Source organism: Macrobrachium nipponense, chromosome 40 (assembly GCF_015104395.2).
Source record: "Macrobrachium nipponense isolate FS-2020 chromosome 40, ASM1510439v2, whole genome shotgun sequence".
In the NCBI taxonomy this organism is placed as follows: Eukaryota; Metazoa; Arthropoda; class Malacostraca; order Decapoda; family Palaemonidae; genus Macrobrachium; species Macrobrachium nipponense.
Genome location: NC_061101.1, coordinates 20744390 through 20767928, shown reverse-complemented (window position 1 = coordinate 20767928; position 23539 = coordinate 20744390). Strand labels below are relative to the sequence as shown.

General features: G+C 37.4%; 1 protein-coding gene across 4 annotated transcripts in view; it reads right to left on the bottom strand.

Moving 5' to 3' along the window:
- Positions 1-23539, bottom strand: part of LOC135211979 (CCR4-NOT transcription complex subunit 3-like) — a 164652-nt gene that overhangs the window by 7128 nt on the left and 133985 nt on the right. For 3 of the 4 annotated variants that reach the window (XM_064245240.1, XM_064245241.1, XM_064245242.1), the window contains exons 7-13: positions 18762-18929; positions 16344-16533; positions 16079-16168; positions 5285-5332; positions 2827-3128; positions 2430-2511; positions 1973-2268 (exon numbers count right to left, since the gene is read on the bottom strand). In XM_064245240.1, the coding sequence (XP_064101310.1) occupies positions 1973-2268; positions 2430-2511; positions 2827-3128; positions 5285-5332; positions 16079-16168; positions 16344-16533; positions 18762-18929 (1176 nt within the window). The remainder of the gene's footprint in view (positions 1-1972; positions 2269-2429; positions 2512-2826; positions 3129-5284; positions 5333-16078; positions 16169-16343; positions 16534-18761; positions 18930-23539) is intronic. The other variant, XM_064245243.1, reaches the window with a different exon arrangement.

The window sequence follows — 23539 nt, the reverse complement described above, 5'->3', positions numbered from 1 at the left end:
TGATAACATTGTTTTATCAAACCTTGAATGCATTTAATGTTACAATGCACAGTGTTTACTTCACACTATTTTATTTGGCACAATAACAGTTACTCTGATACACTTTTACCTATGCTTCTTTAGGCAAAGTTAATATAGAAAGTTGCTTGACTTCTTATTAGTTTGTTCATTACATTACATCTTTAATAACTATCAAAATATGTAAGATACTCAATATTTTTGTTTGTTACATAAGCTGTTCACGAACAGGTTTACACAACTCATTTCATAAAAAAATTCACTTAATCCAAAATAATATTAAAATTGTTAATGTTGAAATTATTAAAGTTAAAAATTTTACAAAAACAGGATTTTATGCAACAATGACAATGGAAAATTTTTAAAAATTCTTTGGATAATTATGAGCAAGCAAATGCCAGACATTTTTCTAAAGCTTTTTTAGCACATACAGTAACACTTCAACAATGTATATTTGTCTTATGAATGGTTTATATGTAAATTAGGGAACCTAGGTTAGCTTATATTAAAGGAATCCAGTTAATCTAAAAAAAGGTTGGTACCCAATTGGCACGGTTAGGCAATGTTTTATGGAACTGTAATTTGAGACTACCGGGACACAAACACACTTTTGTTAGAAAGATGATAAAGAAATGAACAAATGTTACAAAGAAAAATGAATGACAAGATTGTGTTGGATAACTACAGTAAAAGAAGAGTGACAGGAACACAAGTGTCAATGCTAAGTAAATAAAATGTAAACTAAAAGAATAATAAAAATAATAATAATGAAATAAAAATAATAATAGTATTATTAGTTGTCATAAAAGTAGTTATAATAATATTATTTATTAATACTGGTTACCTTATCATGTTGAAGAGAAAAGTGTGACTTAAAGCAAACTTCTTACTTAATCCAATTTTGTATTTATAACTTATTAAAAGACTATTTCCTGCTTTGCACAGATTCAAAAATACAATGTAATATAGAAATGAAAAAAAAATGCCAAAAATGTTTAAGTGGATAAAAGTGGGTTGGATAACTTTGGGTAGGGAAAATTTAATATTTTATGAAAAATCAATCATACGGCAATGGTGGCCTGTAGTGTAACAATACATCAACTATAATAGTTTGAAATAGACTAAATTTACACATTATGGTAACATTCATGGTAAGTCTTTTAACAAAATTGACTTTGATGCCCCATCTCCTAATGAGTAATTGTATAATGAATATTTCTAACACCCAGCATTGGCCATAACAGTCAATGAATATAGGATTTCACTTGGAGAGTGCTAAACCTTTTGTAAATTCATATCACACAATTGTTCTTAACTCACTGTGTCCAATCACGATCACACGTGGGGTGCAATCGGATCCGGTCAAGGCGAGAATTTATATTTTGCTCAATGTAGTTTCTGTGATTTTTGCAGGAAAATGTTTTAAATCACTTGAATGGGCCATAAATGACAATGCTCATACCACAACTAGTATAATGAAGAACAGTCTCTTGAAACTTCATGGGGGAAGGTACTATCAATTCATGTCCAAGTACACCTCAAATATATTTTCCCATAAACATACTCAGGGATTGTTGCTGGTTTTAGTTATTATCTTTAATGACAGTATGTCTACTGTAACTGTACTTTTGCAAAAATAAAATGTTTAAAAATGATAAGAAACAAAATGTATTACTTGCTAAAATCAATTAATTTTTGAAGTGTAAAATTTTTTAAATTTTTTTCTGATACCTTGTGCATTTTTATATCTTCCTCTTACCATTGTGTTATTTTTAATGGGTTGACCTTAAAGTCTGGTCAGCCTCAGGGTGATTTTAATGTATATTATAGCCCGGCCTGTAAGGGTTAATGAGAAATAATAAGTCTCTTGAATATTTACCTGGAAAACTTCCATGATGTAAATAAAATCTAGAAAATTAAAATACTACATTACCAAGAGGGTAGAGCTGCTCACCTGCGGATAGTAATGCGGCGTCTGGTATGGCTGGCGTGGTAAGTGCACTCTTAATCTTTCCGAGTCGGACGGGTGAGGCATGTGATAGAAGGCCGCCTGTAGCATCTTAAACTGCATTTCATGTTCAACTGTCAACTGTAGAGGTCCTAGTGGAGCTACTCCCAATAGTGGAGGAATGTGAGCTTCACATGTCCCTGCTTTCCCCGAGGTATTCGTACTAGTAGTGTTGTTATTACTATTAGAATTACTAATAGTTGTGGTACTGCTGCTTACAACGCAACTGTTTACTTCCAACACTGAAAGGCAGAAGGAAGATTGATTAGTGGTAATGAATAAATATAATATTCCTTTATCCAATTTTGACATAACTTTGGTACCTACGAATATTCCGATAAAATTTTTTAGCAATTAACCAAAAATTTGACACACATTAGACAAATCATATACTCTAACTTACCTGATGCTGGAATCGATGTGGAATTGACTTCATTAACTTTTTTCTGTGCTATAGCTTTTAATGATACTGTCTCTGCAGCATTCTGAAAGAAATTTAACAAATGACTAATTTCAAAATCAAAGCCTAACTTTATACTGTATTAGTAAACTGATGCTATAAAATGTGCCATGAATTTTAAATGACAATATAAGATATTTATTGGTCGTAGTGTTACAAAGCAGAGAACTGAAAAACAATTTTTGCAAAATTCAGCATCTACAAAAAACTTAATTCTCAAGTGAACTTACAGTAAGCTCAATCTTAACTGTCACGTTACTGATTCATAAGTATATTTTATATCAGTTTCAATGAGAGATAATACAGCAGAGACCAAATACTAATAAACATAGAAACCTACCAAAGTAGGTGTACTGCCTTGATGTGGCACTGAGGAAGGCGTTGGTGCACCAGAAGGTATTGCTGGAGTTGTATTGGCACTGCCCGTTAAACTTCCCTGCGGTGAGGTCACGCTGACACTACTGCTTACTCCACAACTTACACCATTAGAACTGCTGTTAATGCTACTGTTACTGCAACTGCTGCTGCTGCTGCTGCTACTACTGCTGCTGCTGCTGCTGTTGCTACTGCTACTGCCCGTCCCAGTTTCACTATTAACTATACCACTATTAATTAACCCACTGGGTTCAGGCGACTGTCTTCCTGCAAAGATAAAGGAAATGACCATTGAACTTTAGATTACAATCTACATATTCAAAGACTAATGGAACTTCCATGGAAAATTAAGTGCATGGAAAAATCCACAAAATAAATACAGGCAGTCCCCGGGTTACGACGGGTTCGGGTTATGACGTTCCGAGGTTAAGGCACTACTCAATTATATTCATCAGGCATTATTTCCAGGGTTACAACACATGTTCCAGGGTTACGACGCCTACAACACTCATCTGGCAGATGAAATATGGCACCAAAAATGCAAAATAATCAATATTTGAATTTTTTTTAATGAAAAATGCAATAAGAATGCAGTTTACATAGTTTTCAATGCACCCAAAGCATTAAAAGTAAGGTTTTCTTAGGATTTTTTACAATGTTCCGGCTTACGACGATTTTCGGCTTATGACGCGTCTCAAGAACGAAACCCCCTTCGTAACCCGGGGACTGCCTGTACAGGTTGACCATCACTAACCCAGTATCACAGGACCAGCAGGCTGCCAGATTAGTGATTTTGGCAATTTCAGAGTGGTAAGGATAGAATACACTTAACCTAACAGTTAACCCTATCCTCCTAAATTTAAAATTAAACTGTAAATAGAGTTGATTTTGTCCATTTTATGAGCTCCCTGACACCCTTAACAAATTACAAATAATACTGGTGAACTGTAAATTGAAAGGCAAAATAGTAAAACAAGCAATACAGGTGTAAAAAGTAGAGTAGTCACCCTACCAGAAAACAAAATACTAGTGGTACACACAGATCATCAATATTATAATAATTAACAAAGTCAAACATAATCTGCTTGTGAAAACAAACATCAGACAAGCAAAAACTGGAATAGAATAAAAAAAATGCTCCTTGACAACAAACTTGCAAACTTTTCCTAACATTCATACACTGTATATAAAATGTACATAAAAAGTGAAAACTACCATCCTTAAGTTGCCCACTACTGAGACTAATTTGAACTTACTGATACAAACGCAAAATAATTGTTGGAAAAAGGAAAACCTAGTACTATACTGGCTTATTCAAAATTATAGTCATCCCTAAAATATGACAAATTTTCAATCAATTTGTATTTTTCATAGCTAACAAACTTGAGGTCTTAACAATAGGATAATCTAGCGGCAGCTGGAAACTGGTTAAAAAACAATCAGATAGTAAAGCAAGGAATCTGTGGCACTGCAACTTGCTTGGCAACATAATAATGGTTACTATACATGCTGTTCTGTTTGTGGCTGTGCTACCTAATGGCGTTGTTATGGGTCCTGTAACCAGTGATGGGGGAGGGGGGATATCTTCTCTTACAGGATGTTGTTTCTGCCTTCTTGGTATTCTACTTTAGAATTTCTCCTACTTTTTCTTTGGTGTTACTATGAGATTCTATGTCTACTAGCAATAGATTGATCTGTATTGTAAGCAACTTTTTTTTTTTCTTTCTACAGGCCATTTTTTTATCACTTGCATTTGTAAATATGACAAATTTTTAACCAATTTATATTTTTTATAACCAACAAACCTGAGGCATTAACATTAGGATAATACTACTAGCGCTAAGCTGGAAACCAGTAAAATTAATAAAAAAAAAACTTGAGATCCAGGGGACTATTGACATCTATAACAGGTCACGGGGTATTGTAGTTCAGTTCCCAGAATGCCCTTGGGTCCTGTGGCCTATCAATTACTCTTCCAACCCAGTTTAGACTGTTAGAGGGGTGGTTAGAGGTGGGCCTTATCTGTTAAGACCTCAAGTTTGTTAGTTATGAAAAATACAAATTGGTTACAAATTTGCCATTTGTTTATATACGAAACAAATCTTCGGTCTTATCATTAGGATAGACTTACTTATTGGTGGGAGATAAGTCCCTATAACCGACTGGGAGTTTGTCACTTTTATCCATTTCCGAACAGATATATTCTAAGACAATGGACTATTAATCTTTGAACCAAAGATATATGAGAATCTATTGGTTTCCCTCTCTGGGTCTTTCATACAATGCCATGGTTTATTGCATTACGGGAGGTGGAGAGCTATCTGTTCTCATAAACCACTCCTGTCCCTTGTATCTGGATCTATTATCACCACACTCTCTTCCTATACTCTAGATTATCTTTACAGTATGGCTGTCCCCCTCACCTGCATCTAGTCCATTCCAGCTCATGATGGTACTCTCCTTCATACTGCCTGTAGATAAAGTAGTAGTTAGAAAAGTAGTAAAAAAAGACCATTCATCTCATTCATTCTACTTTCATACCTTCATCTTAGACTAGATACAAACTGACCCGCCAGGGGTACCGGATGAGCTATTCCACTTGCTGGGCAGCCACTACTGGACCCAAGGAAAGTGTCCAAGGATCTATGGGCAACATCTTTTAGATAAAAGGAAGCAAAAGTTGTTTGGCATTGTCAAATACCAGCTTTCAAAATCCTCTCCACAGACATATTTTTCTTGAATGACAAAGAAGCACTCAAGCCCCTGATGTCATGAGCTCTAGCTCTCTCCAGGCTATTTGACCCTCTGTCTCCTGTCACGTATGCATTCCTGATCGTTTTTCTCAGCCAAAACAATATTGTGTTCCTGGACACTTACTTCTTGTTCTGTCCTGTACTTACAAAACTAGGGCTGAGAACTAGAAGGGCCAATGTCATAAAACCATGTTTTCAGAAAAACGCATTTAAAATATTGCTTCCTTTATTAAAATTCAGGTAAGTACAGCAAACGAAAGCTTTTTTTTTGGGGGGTGATTGCTCAACTTATAACCTGGCCATTATAGCACTGAAACAGAGATAAATTTCTAGTTTAGTGACGGTCTTAACTACAATCGGCCATTTTTTGACATTGGCCCTTTTAGTTCTCAGCCCTAGAAAAAGCCTTTGGCATCCCAGCCTGAGATGCCATGTTCTTCTTAAGTACGCTCTTAGTACTATGACAGAGCATAGCATCATTTCTTCAGGGTCACTGTCCACAAATTCTGCCCGAGAAGGTATGGAAAAGGAGTCGGATCTGCCATCCACTACTGATGGGTTTTGAGTTTTGGCAACGAATTCTGGGACAAACTCGAAAACCATAGACTTCCAACCTCTCGAATGCTTCACCAAATATGACAGACCATGCAGCTCCCCCACCCTTTTGGTTGAGGCTAGAGCCAATAGGAAGAAAGCCTTCAGGGTCAAGCTTCTATCTGTGGCCTGTCTCAAAGGCTCATATAGGGGTTTTGTAAGACTACTCAGTACCATGGTCAAATCCCAATCTGGGGCTTTTAGTTCCTTTGGGGAACAGGACTGCTCAAAACTCTTCATTAACATATCCATCTCCCATGAAGAAGAAATGTCCACACCTTCCATCCGCAGAACCGAAGCTAGAGCAACCCCGTATCCCTTTACAACAGAAATATATCAGAAAATCTGCTAACTGTTGAATAGCGGTTCTGAGTGGAGACAAGTTCCCTCTACGACACCAATCACAGTACGCAGACCATTTTCCTTGGTAGACCGCTGCAGATGACCTGATATTTCCTGCCATCTGTGCTTCTGCTTTCTGAGAAAAGCCTCTCACTTGCAGGAGATACTTGACAGTCTCCACCCGTGAAGTGATAGGGACTGCACCGACTGATGGTACCTCTCCACGTGTGGTTCACATAGTAGGTTGTTCCATGGAGGTAACACTCTTGGCACATCTATTAGGAGTTCCAACAGGTCCAGACACCATTCTGCCTTAGACCACAATGGGGCTACCAGGGTCATCTTGAGGTTCTGAGACTGCATTACCTTGTTCAGAACCTGATGGATTAGGTAAAATGGAGGAAATGCGTACACGTCCAGATTATCCCATGGGTGTTGTAGCGCATCTTCTGGTACTGCCTCTGCGTCCGGGACTACTGAACAATACACTTCCAACTTTTTGTTGTATCAGGTTGAGAATAGGTCTATGATCGGCCTTTCCCACAAGATGAACATTCTGTCCACCACTTATTGATGCAAGGACCACTCCGTTCCTAGGATCTGGTCCCTGCGGCTCAATTTGTCGGCCACTATGTTTCTTTTTCCTGGGATATATCTGGCTCTGTCTACTAAGTTCTCTACAGCCCACTCATGAAGCTGAACTCTCATTAGGTGTAACTACCAAGATACTAGGCCTCTTTGCTTGTTTATGTAAGCTACTACTGTAGTGTTGTCTGACATCAATACCACTGATTGCCCCTTCACCCTCTCCCGGAATTCCTGTAGTGCCAGAAAAGCTGCTTTAACTCCAACATGTTTATATGGAGTTCTCTGTCCTTGCAGCTCCACTTCTCTGAAATCATCAGCTCCTCCATGTGGGTGCCCCAACCTTCGAGTGACGCATCCGAGAACAGCCAGGTCTGGAAAGGGTTGCTGGAGGGGAACTCCAACTGTCAGATTCTTGTCCTGCACCCACCACAGTAGGTCTTTCCTCACCTCTGTCGACAATTTGCTTGTATGGATGATCTGCCGTTAACGACCAAAACTCCCTCATCCTCCATTGCAATGATCGAAGGTGTAGTCTCCCGTGTGGTACCAACTTTTCCAAGGATCTTAGAATTCCCAGGACTACTTGCCACTGTTTTGCTGCTTGTGTTTGCTTTTCCAGAAAGGCATTCACCATTTGTTTGCATTTCTCTACCCTCTGTTCTGCTGGGAACACTTTGGCTTTTACTGTGTCTATAATCATACCCAGATGCACCAGCCGTTGACTTAGATCCAACTTTGACTTCTGATATATCACAATGCCTAGGCTGTCACAAAACTGCAGAAGGGTATCCCTGTCCCGTAGTATTTTTCTCCAGACTTTGCTATCACCAGCCAGTCGTCTAGGTATCTTATTAGCCTGATCCCCTGAGCATGCGCCCATGCTGACACGAGAGTGAATACTCTTTTAAAAACTTGAGGAGACGTTGTCAATCCGAAGCACAGGACTCTGAATTGGAAAACTTTCTCTGCAAGACTGAAGAGGAGAAATTTCCTGGAAGACTGATGGACTGGGATCTGAAAGTATGCGTCCTTCAATTCTATTGTCAGCATAAAGTCCTTGTCCCTGACTACTGTCTTTGGGGTATCCATTCTGAATCTGGTTTTCCTTATAAATAGATTCAATGTTGACAGATCTATCACTGTCCTCCAATCTCCGTTGGCTTTGGGGACAAGGAAAATATGCCTGTAAAACCCCTTTGACGGAAGCGATACTTGTTCTACAGCTCCTTTCTCCATCATCATCTTCACTTCCTCTTGCAGAATAGGAGCTTTCTGAGATTCCTGAGCATAGGAGAGGTGTGATAATGGTTGTTCTGTCAGGGGTGGGGTCACTTCGAACGGAATCAAATATCAGACTCTGAGAACATCCACCACCCACTGCTCCGCTCCAAATTCCTGCCACACCCTCCAATAATTTGCCAGGCAACCCCCAACTGGTATGGCTGAGTGATGAACCTCTCCCCCTACCCCTAATACCCCTTCCTCTGTTGGGTCTATTGTGAAAGGGCCGATGAGCTAACTTCTTTGGGGAAGGTCTTGTTGATCTATTAGAGATGTCATGTCTCACTGGTTTCTTTTGAGGTAATTGCTGATGTCTTACTTCATTAGAATTAGCCTGTCTTCCAGATGTTTTTCTCAACTGCCTGCTGGGCTAATCTGTCATTAGTATCCATCCCTCTTCTATCTATATCCACTTCCAGTATACCCTTTGGTGACAGCAATTGCGACTTTAGGATATCCCCATTCCACATTGCTCACAGGGAATCCAAGTCAATAGTGCGGTTTAATCTAGCCAATGCTGTATCTCTCCTTATCAACAGGATATTAGCCCATACATTGGCACTCAAATTCGTAAAGTACGCAATCGCTTTGGAACCTGATTGGAGCAATCTGAAAAACATTGTCTCATCCACTACTTTTCTTGTTGTTTCTGAGGATGCAATTATCGCTACTGCTGTTGACCAAAGGTCTAACCAAGAACCAGTCTGAAAGATAGAAGAAGCCATTGCTTCCAATGTAGCAGCCCCCTGACAAGTCATCGACGAGCATTCCATCTTAACTTGATCCAAGGTTGATCCAGGCTTTAACCTTACCACATCTGGGTTAATTTGTCTTGATAGCAAAGGAACCATAGGTGTCGCATAATATTTCCTGTTTCATCAATGGCTGGGGAATAAACTTAAATTATCTATTTGATCTTAACGAATTATCCCTTCCAGTAATCCGTGCTGTAAAATTGACTCTGCATGACGTGAGCAAGGTAAGTCATACAACACCATATCCTTTTTCAGTCCCAATACCATATCAATTCCCAGAGGAAGTACACTGGCAGGTGCCTCCGGGCTCCTCGAAAGGTTGTTGAATTGACGAATCAAATCAACCACCTCCGCATACGAAGCCAGAAACTCCTGGTTTTCCCCTTCCTCTGGTTCCAACGTAGTGTTTGGCTGCAGGAGAAGCTAGTTCACTTCTATCCTCTGACAAACGTTCGGGTGCGTCATGGCCGTCGACCTGACGACCGCAGCATCTTTGACCTCTGATGGCCGACATCAGCTCGATCTCGAATAGTCAGTACGAGAACGTGACCACCTAACTTCTTCTCTACTTGCAGATCTAGAGCGAGAACTCCGTCTATACCTCCAAGATGAGGGTTCTCCTGAAACAAGAGCTAATTTCCTCTTTATCTCTAATAATATTATTCAAGATCACTTGACTATCATCTCCGACAGCCGTTGGGGAAATTGACCTTGACCTCTCGTCGAGGCTAAACAATGCCTTCCATCAGTGTATCAGGAGAGATTACGAACTCTTTATTATTCAACCTTTTAAAGGGAGCTTTCTCATCCTTTCTTATTTTAAAAGGTCTTACAGGAGAAACTGGTATACGTTCCCCGTTCTTTGTTTAATGCTGCCCACTCACCGTTGATTTCACCAACGGCACTGGAGTCTTTGCTAAACACTTTGTCCTCACTGCTGGCATCTCCGCAGCAGCCGCCATTCCAGCGACCGTCGATGCTTTCACCCATTCGGACGCCTGTAAATGACTTCGTCCGTTAGCGTTAAGTTTACCAGCTACTGTCTTCTTCACTTTGTTGCTGACAGGGATGTGACAGTCCTTGCTCGAAGATGAAGAAGAATTTACTCTACTTCTCTTGGCCCGAGGATCAGTCACAGAGTCCCGTATCCTCCAACTCTTGACTGGTACATGCAGTGACGTCATTGAATTTTGAGATGACGGCAAACTAGAGGAAGACAACGAAGAAGACGATGAGTCACGTCTTTTCTTTTTGTCTTTCTTATCTATTTTGTTCTCTAGAGCTTGTAATTTCTTCATGACTGTGTGTACCAAAGAGTCAGAAAGCATATTCGTCTCCGGAGGCAACAAAGTATTGAGAGAAGCAGTAGGCTGTGATGTCATTGTGTTAGCCATGCCCGTGTGTGACATCGGTTGTGATGTCACCACGTTTGTAGGGAGAGATTAAGGGGCTGCTGCTGGAATCCCTGCGTGTGTTGCAAAACTGTTTCCAACGTTCTGCATCGCCGGAAACATCGGTGTTGATGTTGTTGTTGTTGCCGTAGCATTTGCTCCCATAAATTGCAGGCCAGGGGGATGAAGAACATTCATCGTTGTCAAGCCTGGATGGAAACGTGACGCCATATAGTGAGAAAGCAACCCCTCCAAGGTTGGTACACCTGGTAGGCCTAACGCTGACCATGTTCCTTCCATTCTCTGCGCATCGGGGGCTGACACCTGGGACAAAGATGGCAATGCTCCCCCTCTCCCTGCTAGGAATGACGGAGCGTAATTATGCATAAAATTACCCAAAACCTCACCTGGAATTTCCAATAACGAATCACTAGAAGAAACTGAAGGGGTATGGGAAACATCAAAAGCAGGGGACAAAACATATGGAGCAGTCTGATGCATTGCCGATACAAAAGAAGCCGACGACGCTTGGTCATCTAAAGATGGCGTCATCTCCTTTCTTTTGTACTGGCCCTTCCCATAAATCTTCATCCATTGTTCCACTGACCAACCACGACAAACTGAGCAAGGATTATAACAGTACATACATTTTCTCTGCACCTACTACACGTTGGATGTGGATCTGTAGCTACCGATGTTAAAAATCTTGAACAAGGAAACCCACTCACTCCAGGGCATTTCCTTAATCTCTTGCGAGAACCCGAAGAAATTTCTGTGGGTGAAGCAAAATTCTCCATCTCACAATGTACACACACCTAGCAGATCACACCCACACTGAGATTACCCAGAGAGAGAGAGAGAAAAAAAGAGAAAATATGAATAAAAACGGGCAAACTAAACCGGCTTTAAAACAGATAGAAAGTAATCACGTGCTATCTTAAAGGCGGTAGGAAAGTAACTGATAGGTCACGGGACGCCAAGGGCATTCTGGGAACTACAATACCCCATGACCTGGTATAGATGCCAATAGTCCCTAGATCTCATAAGTTTTTTTTATTAATTCTACCGGTTTCCAGCTTGGCGCTAGTATTATCCTAATGGTAAGACCGAAGGTTTGTTTCATATATGAACAATAAAATATTATACCAGTTCAAGTTCTTCAATAATGTTTTTATTCTTCCATAACTAACAAGGGACTACATGGATTTAGTTAAATCATGTTAATGGTTCTCTCTGACCATGTTTGGATTCTGCAAATGTCAAAGTCCACAGATGATGTATTTTGGAGCAGTGGAAGTCTAACATGCAGTACATTTTTCAAATTCACAAACTTCACTACTACAGCAATACCTTAAAAAGCACAAGGTTAGGTTCCAGAGCCCCTCGCACAAGGTAAAGTTCCGTGTAAGTTTGCTACTGTTATTAAAAATGCTAAAAAATGCTTAGTTCTAGATTTTAAACATTAAATATGACCCTAATTATCCTCCCAAAGCATTAAGCTAACTTTTAAATGAAATTAATATTACTGTAATTGCATTTAAAAGTTAATTTAATATATTACACTAAAAAGGAAATAAATGGTTGGCATAAAAATAGTGTAATAGTAATTACTAGTTTCATAAGTATACTAAAGTTACCTAATTCATAGGATGCCATTTTCTTTCCTCTCTCACAGAGTAAAAGATGTTTTCTTTGCGTCACTCAGTAAATTTCATATATCACAGTCATAACGAAGGTACACAATTCAATAAAATAAAGAAAACGTATGTAGGTACATAATCTTTGCAGAGGGTAAAAGTGAAATTAAATCAATTTAAAACCCTGTAGTGTGAGGGATACTTACAAAAAAAGAGAGAGAGAGAGAGAGAGAGAATAATACATATGTACACAATTGATGCACATTTCTCCGAGGTTAAAAAAAAGTGTTTTACTAGACCATTAACGAATTCGTTTTATCAACCCAGCCCGACTGAATAATCTCATCTCATGATTATGTGAGGTCCTATGATAAACACTTTGCAAATTACGTACTGCCTTTGTTATCATATTTAAAAATATAAATAAACAAAAAAATTCCATACAGATTTTACACCTAAAAGTATGAAAACTTATACTAATTGTAGTACTAGTATGTCAGAAGTTAAAGTTTCTGAAGGAACAAAATTTTTTAAAAGTGCAGTCACTTTGTGAATGTATCACATCTTGTAAAAGTACAATAAATGTAGGTGCTGTAATTACCTTTGCATCATATTTATACATGTACAAAAAATTACATTTTTAATACAGATGTTACATATATAAGCTTTAAAACTTATAATTTACATAAAAAATTAACCATAAACACTTTTGTAGCATTTTGCAGTGTTTCTCAAGGACTCACAAATGTTCATGTCTGAAATCTTGCGTATGATCATTAGTTAGGTTCCAATGAAAAGTTCGCTCTACTGTGACTTCCCGCAACTCAAATCACATAAGATTGAGTGTAGTATTACTGAACATTCCCTACATGAATATCCAAATTCAGAGCATAACTTGCACTCTGGCGATTTAAGAGCACAGTCCAACCTCTTAAATTGGGAATCTTGGGACCAGGTGCCACTACTGCAGGACCACAGAAAATCCCGGAATATAGAGTACATACCTAAAAATTTAAACCCCTATGTACATATAGTCTTGCAAGCTAATTCCATGTACAAATAGCCTAGTTTTTGACTTGGCCTACTTGGCTAAGTTCTGACACTGACTTTATTTTATTACTCATATATAATTTCACTTCATTATTTTATAACTTCATACTTTGTAATTTTCTTTAAAATAGTGATAGTGACTTTACTTAACACATTAGCCTACATTCCCAAATTAACCTAACATTAAGTCAATATAGAACTAAATTTTTCTCAGAATTTTGGTGATCACAGTGCATTTGAATGTCGCCATCAAAACAAAGCACACTGCCTTCTATTGAGGAAAATGAACACAAACTATTTGCTAATGGAAGTAATAAAGCATAAATAAAGATTTATGTTTGTGCTTCTTACCTCTAGCATCATCTGATTTTGTGGGTGGCATATCAGTTGGGTAATACAGTTACATAAAAGAAATTGTCAATAACACCAGTCTTTCAAGCACTCAGAGTTAAGGAATTTGTGCTTTGCCAAATGTCTCATTGTTTTGATTTAAAAGTTTTGATTTGGTAGAGCCTTCTCAAGAGGAATATTTAAAAAAATTTATTCTTTAAAAGTTAATATAAAAAATATTTCTTACAAATTTTCATAACTAACAATTATTTTCATAAAAGCCAAAGAGGTGGCATAATATTTTCTGTCAGTAAGTTGTAAACAATATGTGGCTCCACCCTGGTGGCTATGCAACAAACTAATAGCGACTGAATCAAAATCAAGCCAAACCACGGGAGTTCCCGGACCACAAAATGCCAGTTTTAAGAGGTTCAACTGAACTTCTCTATTCTAAACAAGAACTTTATTTTTGTGGAGGATTTTCCAGCAAATTTAAATTTTGAAATTTGCATCACTCTATTGGTTTTATTTTTTAATAGGAATCTGATATATTTCTGTCATGGATGTTGTAGTTTATTATTATTTTAATTATTCTAATTTTTTCTACCACTCTTGCTACCTTCAAAATTATGCAAATTTACCATCCCTTAAGATACAATTATGCATAGTGTGTCTGGTGACTACTTTTATTTTTTTGAGATTCTAAACAAGTTGACGACTGAATTTTAATGGTAGCTTCAGTCAGTTCAACAGTTCTTTGCGGTATGAAATAAATTTCATGTATTGGATATGTTTTTCTTACCTTTGAGAACAAGAACTCTAGACCAGTTATATGTTCCGTATACATGTTTTTTTATTTTGATTTATATAGATTTTTGGCATTATGCCAAGCCCTGGGGCAACTAAGGTCATTCAGCGCTGAAAAGGAAATTAACAGTAAAAGGTTTGAAAGGTGTTAGAGGAGGAAAACCTCGGAATTGCACTATGAAAAAAATGTTATGAGAGGGTGAACAGTAAGATGGAAGAAAGGGAATATGAACAGAGGTACAGTAAAAGGAATGAAAGTAGTTACAGCTAGGGGCTGAAGGGACGCCGCAAAGAGCCTTAAGTAATGCGTAGATTGCACCGAATGAGGTGCACTGACGGCACTACCCCTATAATTTTTTTCCTATGCTAGTTTTATTTAATGTGTCAGAGTAACTTGACAGGACTTCTCTATTGGGGGGAGGAGGGGAGGGGGGAGGGGGAGTATCAATACACAAGGCCACTGTCACTGCACCTTCAAGTGAAAAGTTATACTACATATTACTTAACAGGGCAAATTTCAATTATGACAGTCTTCCACCAACCAAAGGAACCTGCACAAGATGAAAGCAGTCCTGTCATGAATTGTGATCATCCTAGAGAACTTCCTAACTATAAACCTTACCCTCCGTGCTTCAAGGATCATCAGTACATCATACTCATTCATCACTGAGGGAAAGGTTTGACATTCTATTGCCTTTCTTCACCACATCAGCTACTCAAATATGACAAAAGAGATGCCTGCAAGGTTAAAAAATGTCTTGCTAATCTAGTTTAGCATGCTAAAACTTGATAAAAAGCGGTTGGTCTCTTGTACCCAACCTAATTGCATGGTGTTACAAATCTGGGGGACTTTATGAATTGCATGCAACAATCAACTCAAGATAATTTCTAAAAATACTTAACCATGGGGCATTTTGAGGATTTAACCTTTTTGGGGCTTATATTATTTATACACTTCAAATAATTTACAGTGGGCCCCACGTATTCCTGTTCTCCCAATTCGCGGACTCACGGATTCGCAGATTTCTCCCTGGCCCATATCTATCCATTATTCGCAAGAAATTTGCCTATTCTTGGTATTTTTCTATGAGAAATATCCAGAAATTCCTGTATTTTAATCAATTTTGTCATAAAATGCACTTCTTGTGATAAAACCATTAAAAACAGGTATAAAAATGCTTAATGGGTTTTTCTTGAGTTTTACCTACCAAAATAGGCTGTTTTCAGTTTTAATAGGGGTACCAGCTATTCACGGATTCTAAACATTCGGGGGGGAGGGGGGGGGTCTGGTACGCATCCCCTGCGAATACAAGGGGGAACCACTGTATATTATTCAAAATCGACCCATATAATGCTGAACACTAGTATGGTTTACACAACTTTTGTTTGGTTGTTTGTATGGTGTTTTTACATTGCATGGAACCAGTGGTTATTCAGCAACGGGACCAACAGCTTTACGTGACTTCCGAACCACGTCGAGAGTGAACTTCTATCACCAGAAATACACATCTCTCACTCCTCAATGGAATGGCTGAGAATCGAACCTGCGACCACCGAGGTGAGAAGCAAACACCAAACCAACCATGCCACTGAGGCGCTTACACAGCTTTTGTTGGTTTAATATTCTTAAGTGATTTAACCAGACCACAAAGTTGAATTATTTAAACTGAAAGAGAAAGTGAACCTTACCTGTGCTGTTTTGTGATATTGAGGTGATTAGATGATTTGAATTGCCTGAACTTGTGCTACTATTATTTGGGGTAGTGTGAGACGTTGAACCTATAAAAATTGAAGTAAAAATTTAGATTTCTAAGTGCAAAACCATTGGGTATTATGATCTACTTTACAGAACCATAAATAAAATTATCATCAAACACTTTCACAAATAATAGCTGTGAAAGATAAGTAGTATAGTTACAAAGTAAATAAACTTGCTTATCTTAAAAATGATTACCAGGTATGTGTTTTGTTGGGGTGGATGGAGGAGGCGTCGCTTTAGATGACGAGTTTGAGTTGACAACGATGGATGTAGTCGATATAGAACTGGTACTATTGGAATTACTGCTGTTCGTGCTGAGACAACTGTTGCTCGAGATACTATTACTCGTTGGTCTTACAACTAATGGTTTTACAGGTTGACTGGTCTAGAATGAAGGGGAAAAAATGCAATATCTTAGTAATATAAATCATGGTAACTTCTAAAGTAAAGGCACAAGGTTTTTAAGTAGTATTTAAGTCCATACAAACTGTATGTATAGCAATGATTCCTGACCCAGAAAAAAAAAATTCACTTGTGTTCTCTCTCTCTAAACATACTTCACAACAAATTAGCCAATTATATAAACTTGAATTCAGTTTATTTCCTTATTAACAAAAACTAGATATAAATCTGATTAGCTGATTCTAAGCAACATTCCAAAAAATATATTGTACAATAATCTTTTGATTCTCCAGATTAATAGAGCCAAGGCTGTATGGGATAATGGTGAAAACCAGATGAGGACAGTAAAAAAATAAATCAAGGGCAAACCTACACTCATTCTACATTCTTCTTCACCTTAGCTTGTCAATACCACATTACCATAAACTCACTTTGAACTGAAAACTTTATGTAAAAGGCAATTATCTACCTTTTCCACCATTTTTTAAACAAAATATACAACATAAATACTTGGAAAACAAAAATTCAACCCTTTCTTTTTATCTCAAGTAAATGACAAAAATTTCAGTAAGTAGCCTATCTGTGTTTAACCACAGCCTTCCATGGTTTTCACCATTAATGCATTTTTATAAAACTTTCTTGATAGTTGTTACCATATTGTAATAACATACACAAGATACAAAATGTGTGTGTGAACTACAGCCCTAGGCTAGATGTTATACATACACTACCATTTGCATAAGTCAAATAGGCTATTACAGCAGTATTTAAGATAAAAGTAATGTTAATATCATCTTACTGAATCTATTTAAAATGTATTAGCATCATCATTATTGCATACTATAAAATAAAATCCCTCAAAATTGTAAAACAGCTATTTCCACATTTATGCTGTACAGTACTCAATATTGTTTACGTTAAGTTTTTGCTAAGTGGTTGTTAATTATTACAGATGGTTAAGTTTGGGAATTTTGTTTGAAACCCTAGCCTAGTAAAATCTACTGAAAATGAAATTTACTCTATAAGCATAGCCTAGCACAGTATGATCTACTAAAAATGAAATTTGCTCCACAATCATAGCAGCCTAAATTTTAAGGGTCACATGATATGATATCGAATGTTATATGAGTATATATGGCATATTTCATTTGTTTTAATCATTTTACCCTATCATGTTATTTGTGTTTGTGTAAAGCACCCTGTCTTTACATCTTTAGTGCATATGGCAATTCTAAACAATGAAAGTCCAAAGCAAATTCATTTTAAGAATATTTTTTAGCAATGTTCATAAAATGAATTTGAGGTAAATGTGTTTGATATCCTTGTGTGTGTGTATACAGTTGAGGGATGGGGGAAGCCAGTTATAAATAATTAAATGTTAATTGTATTGCCAACATCTATGACAAAACTCATATAGCAAAGCAAAAAGTGAAAGAGCACTGCAAAAAAATTTATGATTACAACTGTATATGGGGAACAAAAATTTACATCATAATTGAAAACTACCTCAGTTAGAACCATTAATTAGTTCCAACTGCTGGATTCCAAAGGCACACACACACACACATGAATGATTACTCTTCTTCTGGAAGACAGACTGTGAGTCTCGCGACATCTGAGACATACAAATGGGGATATGGTACATGGGGTTGCATAAAACAAAGTTGACTTTGGAAAGTAGATGGAAGGAAGTGAAATAAACTGAAGTACAAATTAAAAAAAAAAAAAGTTGGTTCTGTACAAAGAGGATGCTGCTATAAAACTCCTAGTATGTACAGGACAAGTTTTTAACAAATGTAACAAGAATAAAATTTACCAGTATAGTATTTTAAACTTCCCACAACTGATTATACAAAACTTGAAACAATGGTTTTGGGTCGTCAGCCATTCAGTGTGAACCATTATTCAAGCAATAAGGAGATTTTAAGTGGTTCCAAAGGAATAGTTTAACTGGTTTAATAAGATGCTAGATTTAAGGAATAAGTAGAAATTAAAACTATACCTTCAATTGTCAAGAACTAACTGTGTAATGCCAAATTCAGAAATTTTAGGTACTTTTTACACATCAAAAAACCCTCCTGTTCTACATAAGTTCCAAGACTGACTGAATACAAAGTATAAGTCCTGATCGCTGTGCAAAGCAATTACCATTCAATCTAAAAGCACAATCATAAGTTTAGTTTGGCAAAGAAATGAAAATACTTTCCATACCGAACTGACTGATCTGGACTCTTCATTTTTACTTCTCTTCTTCTCGTGTGGTGTGGTGGGAGCGTCATGGTCATTGGAATGGTTAGTGGCAGGGGATGGCGCTGGCGAAGACCCACAAACTGACGATGGGGTTGATCCATCAGTGCTTTCATGACTACCAAGTACGTGCTGGAAGAGAGAGCTTTATTAGGAATAAATTAAGAAATTTATTTTAAAATTAAACAATTCATGAGAAGCAATGTACCTTACTTTTTAATAAAAATAAAAAACCATAAACACAAAACCAACTAATTAAATAGGAATTGCCATGAAAATACATTAATGATTTAAAGACGACAGTTTTCTGAATACATTTAGATCATTCACCTCCTTCAAGTATATACAATTAGACTTAATTTCTCAAAATCGCATTGTTTTCTACTTGGAAATTTACTCAACTACACATATTTAGTCAAAGTATACTTTGTATACCTACCTACCTGCTGCAATATTAACATTATTTGAAATTAAAGAACCACTACGAGTAAACTGAGGTTGTTGAATCACTGTAGATTAGAAGTACATATATTTGTTTTCCCAGAAACTCTGTTAAATATTTCTGATTGGAAACTATATACAATTGTATCATATTTCCATTTGTATAGTTGTCGATGATTCTATACAATGGGAAAATTTTACCACAACCCCTAAGCCATGTGTAGAGCCAAAGGATAACCAGTAGGCAGCTTTGCCTTGTTCTGGTTTTGGCCACTAATTTGAGAAAAAATCCTTCAGTTGAGTAGGAAATGTGACTTGATGACCTAATACTGACTTACTTCAAAATAAATTTAAGATTGTGAAGCAATTATCATACTGAAAAGAATTTTACATACAAGTCCATTAATCAGAGGATGTCTTAATCAAGTGTTATTTATTTAAACTGAGCCATTATCCTTACTGATCCAGCAGACCTTCTACCACTGCTCACCTCTAAACTGCTTCTGTTGTGCCCTACTAGAATCAAAAGTGTGCTGAGATGACAGCAGTGTACACTATAATTCTTCAATTATTTAAGAGGATGAAGAATGATAGAGGATCCTAGCTGAAGTAATTCTATAATACAGGTGGAGTTATCATTCAAAGTACCTTGATGTAGTTCTGCCTGAAGTGGAACATTCTGACGTAGACCTCAAGAGGACTGGAGAGTGAAGCAATGGTTTGTACAAATAGGATTGATAAGGTTAAGTACTCACTTTGGCAGTGGGTTGACCAGCCTTGAGGATGGCTCTCGGAATATGTTTGAAGATCACCTGGGTAAAGATTGCTCGAACCTCATGGGCCTTGATCTTGAACTGCGATAAAAACTCCCAGGATACACACATATATATATGACATGGAGATGGCCAGCCTCAAGACAGAATGACAGTGCTACTTGAAACAGAAGTCTCAATCAACCTTACATTAAAAAACACCCAGGAGGGTACGTGATGCAATCTCTTTATCCATAAGTCTCATGTGGCATGGAAGGGAGACACACAGAAGCTTGACATAGAACTGGAATTCCAAAAGAATTGGTAAAATCTCTTGGTCATGCCTGTTAGGCCTCTGCCACAAAGACATGAGCAAAGCAGAGGTCGATAGGGGTCCATTTCTCTGTCCAGATGACACTGAGAAGGTATGTAACTCGCTCAACTGTTCGTAACTGTCTAGGACTGTAATGAACACAGTTTTTGCAGTTAGGTTTTGGAAAGACTCATGGCTGCAAGGCTCAGTGTACAGCTGAGGGGATGCAGGGAAGGGGGGGGGGGGGGGGCAGTGACCTGACCATTAGCTCAGGGTGGACTCACTGCAATACTGTGATAAGTTTAATAAGTCCCTGCTAGTGACCATATTTATGCCTTGCAACAAAGTAGCTAAATAAGGACAGCCTATCTCCATTTTTGAATGGCCAATACAGACAGATTTTCTTTGGATTCCAAGATGAAAAACATCCATTATTAAGGGAATGGAGTGTTCCAGTGCAGAAACATTCCATTCTTTATATCAAGCAACAAACTTTGCCCATTTCCCAAGGAAAGGGTTCCTTGTTACCTTCTGCAAGGAATAGCAGTTGCTACCTATGACAAACCTTTCTTCAAGAGGTTTTTTATTTGCTGGATAATCTCCATGCAAGATGCAGAAAGGTGTACAAAATATTTTGGAACCTGAGCAGGTTGCGCTGCTTCAGTAACCTCACCTTTCAAAGTGGCACCTTGGCAAGTCCACCATCAGAGCCTGCAGGTCTTGGAACCAATCGTTTTGCTGCCACAGGGGTTCATGGTGTTACTCAAGTTCCCAATTTTTACCAAGACCTAGTAGGTCATGGTGAAGGGGAAAATGCACAGTCCCCCAAGCCCCTAATAATGCTTCAGGTAGGCTAGAGCCAGTCAATTTGTCATTCCTATGCTTTCATCCTTTTGAGGATCTCCTTAATATTAGGAGGCTTTAGAATGGCCTGTATCTCTAGGATGTTGATGTGACACTGACATTTCCTTTTCTGTTTACATACAGGTCTCCCTGCCTGAAGTGCTGACAAAACCAGCCCCCAACTAAATACATTAACTCTTCAAAATTTGTTACAGATTGCAGTCTAAATTTCAGCTATAATATTTAATATATATTTGGAATGTAAATGTACATCATAATTTTTGGATATACAGTACAACTTCAAAGAATTGGGTTAATGGGGAGGGGAGGGGGATTTGCCTGATTGGATATTTTTAAAGTAATTCAAGATAAATTCAATGTAAAACCAATGGAGCAAACTTTCATTAAAAAACTAATATAGCAAAATGTTATTGCAAATTAAATCCCAATAAAGCATGTAAATAACAAGAAAGTTACTATAAAATATAGATTTGTATTCAAAAGAACTTTTAAATGAAAATAATTTATGATTAACCTAAAAAAAAAAAAAAAAAAAAAAAAAAAAAAAAAAAAAAAGTCATCTGAAAGTGTGTTTACATCACATGACAGAGAGAGAGAGAGAGAGAGAGAGAGAGAGAAGAGAGAGAGAGAGAGCTACTAACATTCAACATTCTTCTTAGGTTGACTGGACAAGCCACCTTGATTGGTTATTTTGCCTTTAAATACATAATTTATTGCATACTTAAAACACCTTTTTTAAATCTGTGAGAATTTTGATTTAGAAACATCAGTAAATTATATATCTTATACAATCTCTTTATTTCTGATGTAAAACCGCCTATTTTCAAAGAATACTATTCTAGGTATTTGGTAAACTGAGAACATTATCAAATTTGCTTATCTATGCCACCGTTTTCATAACTGCATTAAATATTAAAAGGTAAATTTTCCATGCTCATTTTACCTCAGCTTTCCCATTCATCTCCAGCACTGAAGAGTGCCTATCCTGTTCACCAGTTTATTTATTCAATGCATGGGTCAGTGAATAAAACAATTATTTTGCAACATTTTGATTTTACATATTACTGATATTACAGTAAAATTTCCAGATCCAAACGAAGGAAAGGGGGAAAGGGACATTTACAAGTTTCCTAGCCTTATGGGTGAAGTCTAGCACAGGTTCTCTCTGAATTGGAATATAATGAAAGTTTTAATAAAGGGTGGGTTACATCGAGCATAGGTTCTCTTTAAATTGGAATATAGTGAAAGCTTTAATAAGAAAATAAAAAAATGGGCCAGCTGAACAAAATGTGGATATCAAACAGATTGAAACTGCATACAGAAGTAAGATTATACATAAGCCTAGGAAAGTCAGTACTCTTACGTGGACATGGTATGACAAATTATTTCTAAAGGAGAGAAGACCGATTTAGGACAATTCCTTCATACAACCCATGGGAGAAAAGTACAAAACAAGTGTCTGCTGGGCTCTTGTGGGCAACATAAGAATTGAAACACAATGACCTACTGGATGAGAACTGCAGTATGAGAAGAGGCTGAAGATGAGTGGAGATCCGTGGAAGATAAACCATAGGTAAGAATTCGCGGTCGAGCAAAAATCACCGATATTTATGGAAAGAAAGCGTTTATAACGTGTTGAGCGCCAATAAACGCTTATCAGTGCCAATAACCACTTATCGGCACAGTTAACCGCTTACCAGTGCTGATAAACTGCTGACCAATGTTGATAAACCACTTACCAACATCAAGTAACAACTTACCAACTCCAAAAATTGCTTACTGTTGCCAAAATTCTGGTTACTAACGCCATAACACTGGAATGCCATTAACTGATGCCACTGGTGAACAAGGACTGCCTGTCATAGATGCTAACAGTATATTGGTAGTGTGAAGCACTGTAACTTTAACCTTTGCTAGAGCCCACAGCATTCTAGTTTAAGTTGAACATATACTAAAAATATTTTGGATCAAGAAACAGGGTAGTACTGTACACATAAATGAATTGAGGTTTAATTAACATGAATTAGAATTAAGGATTATTGTAATAGACTGATGATAACGTTCCTCCCTATTCAACTCCAGAAATGAAAAATTTATCAAGAAAAGGCTACCGAGCAATTGACCACAAAAAAGACCATGTATATGTTTTTCCCACCATGATTCATCAAAAATACCAGACCCAAACAGTTGCTAGTCATATGAATCTATAGGAAGTAAGGATGTTTTCTTTCATAGAAAAGAGTTGTAACTAAGAACTTTTATCTTTTATTTTGTGCAGGTGAAAAATTGAAATGGTATTCTAAAATAAGGACAAATTACACTCTCACTTGTAACCAACAGGTGAAGAAGCTGAAATGCTCAAGAATATGTAC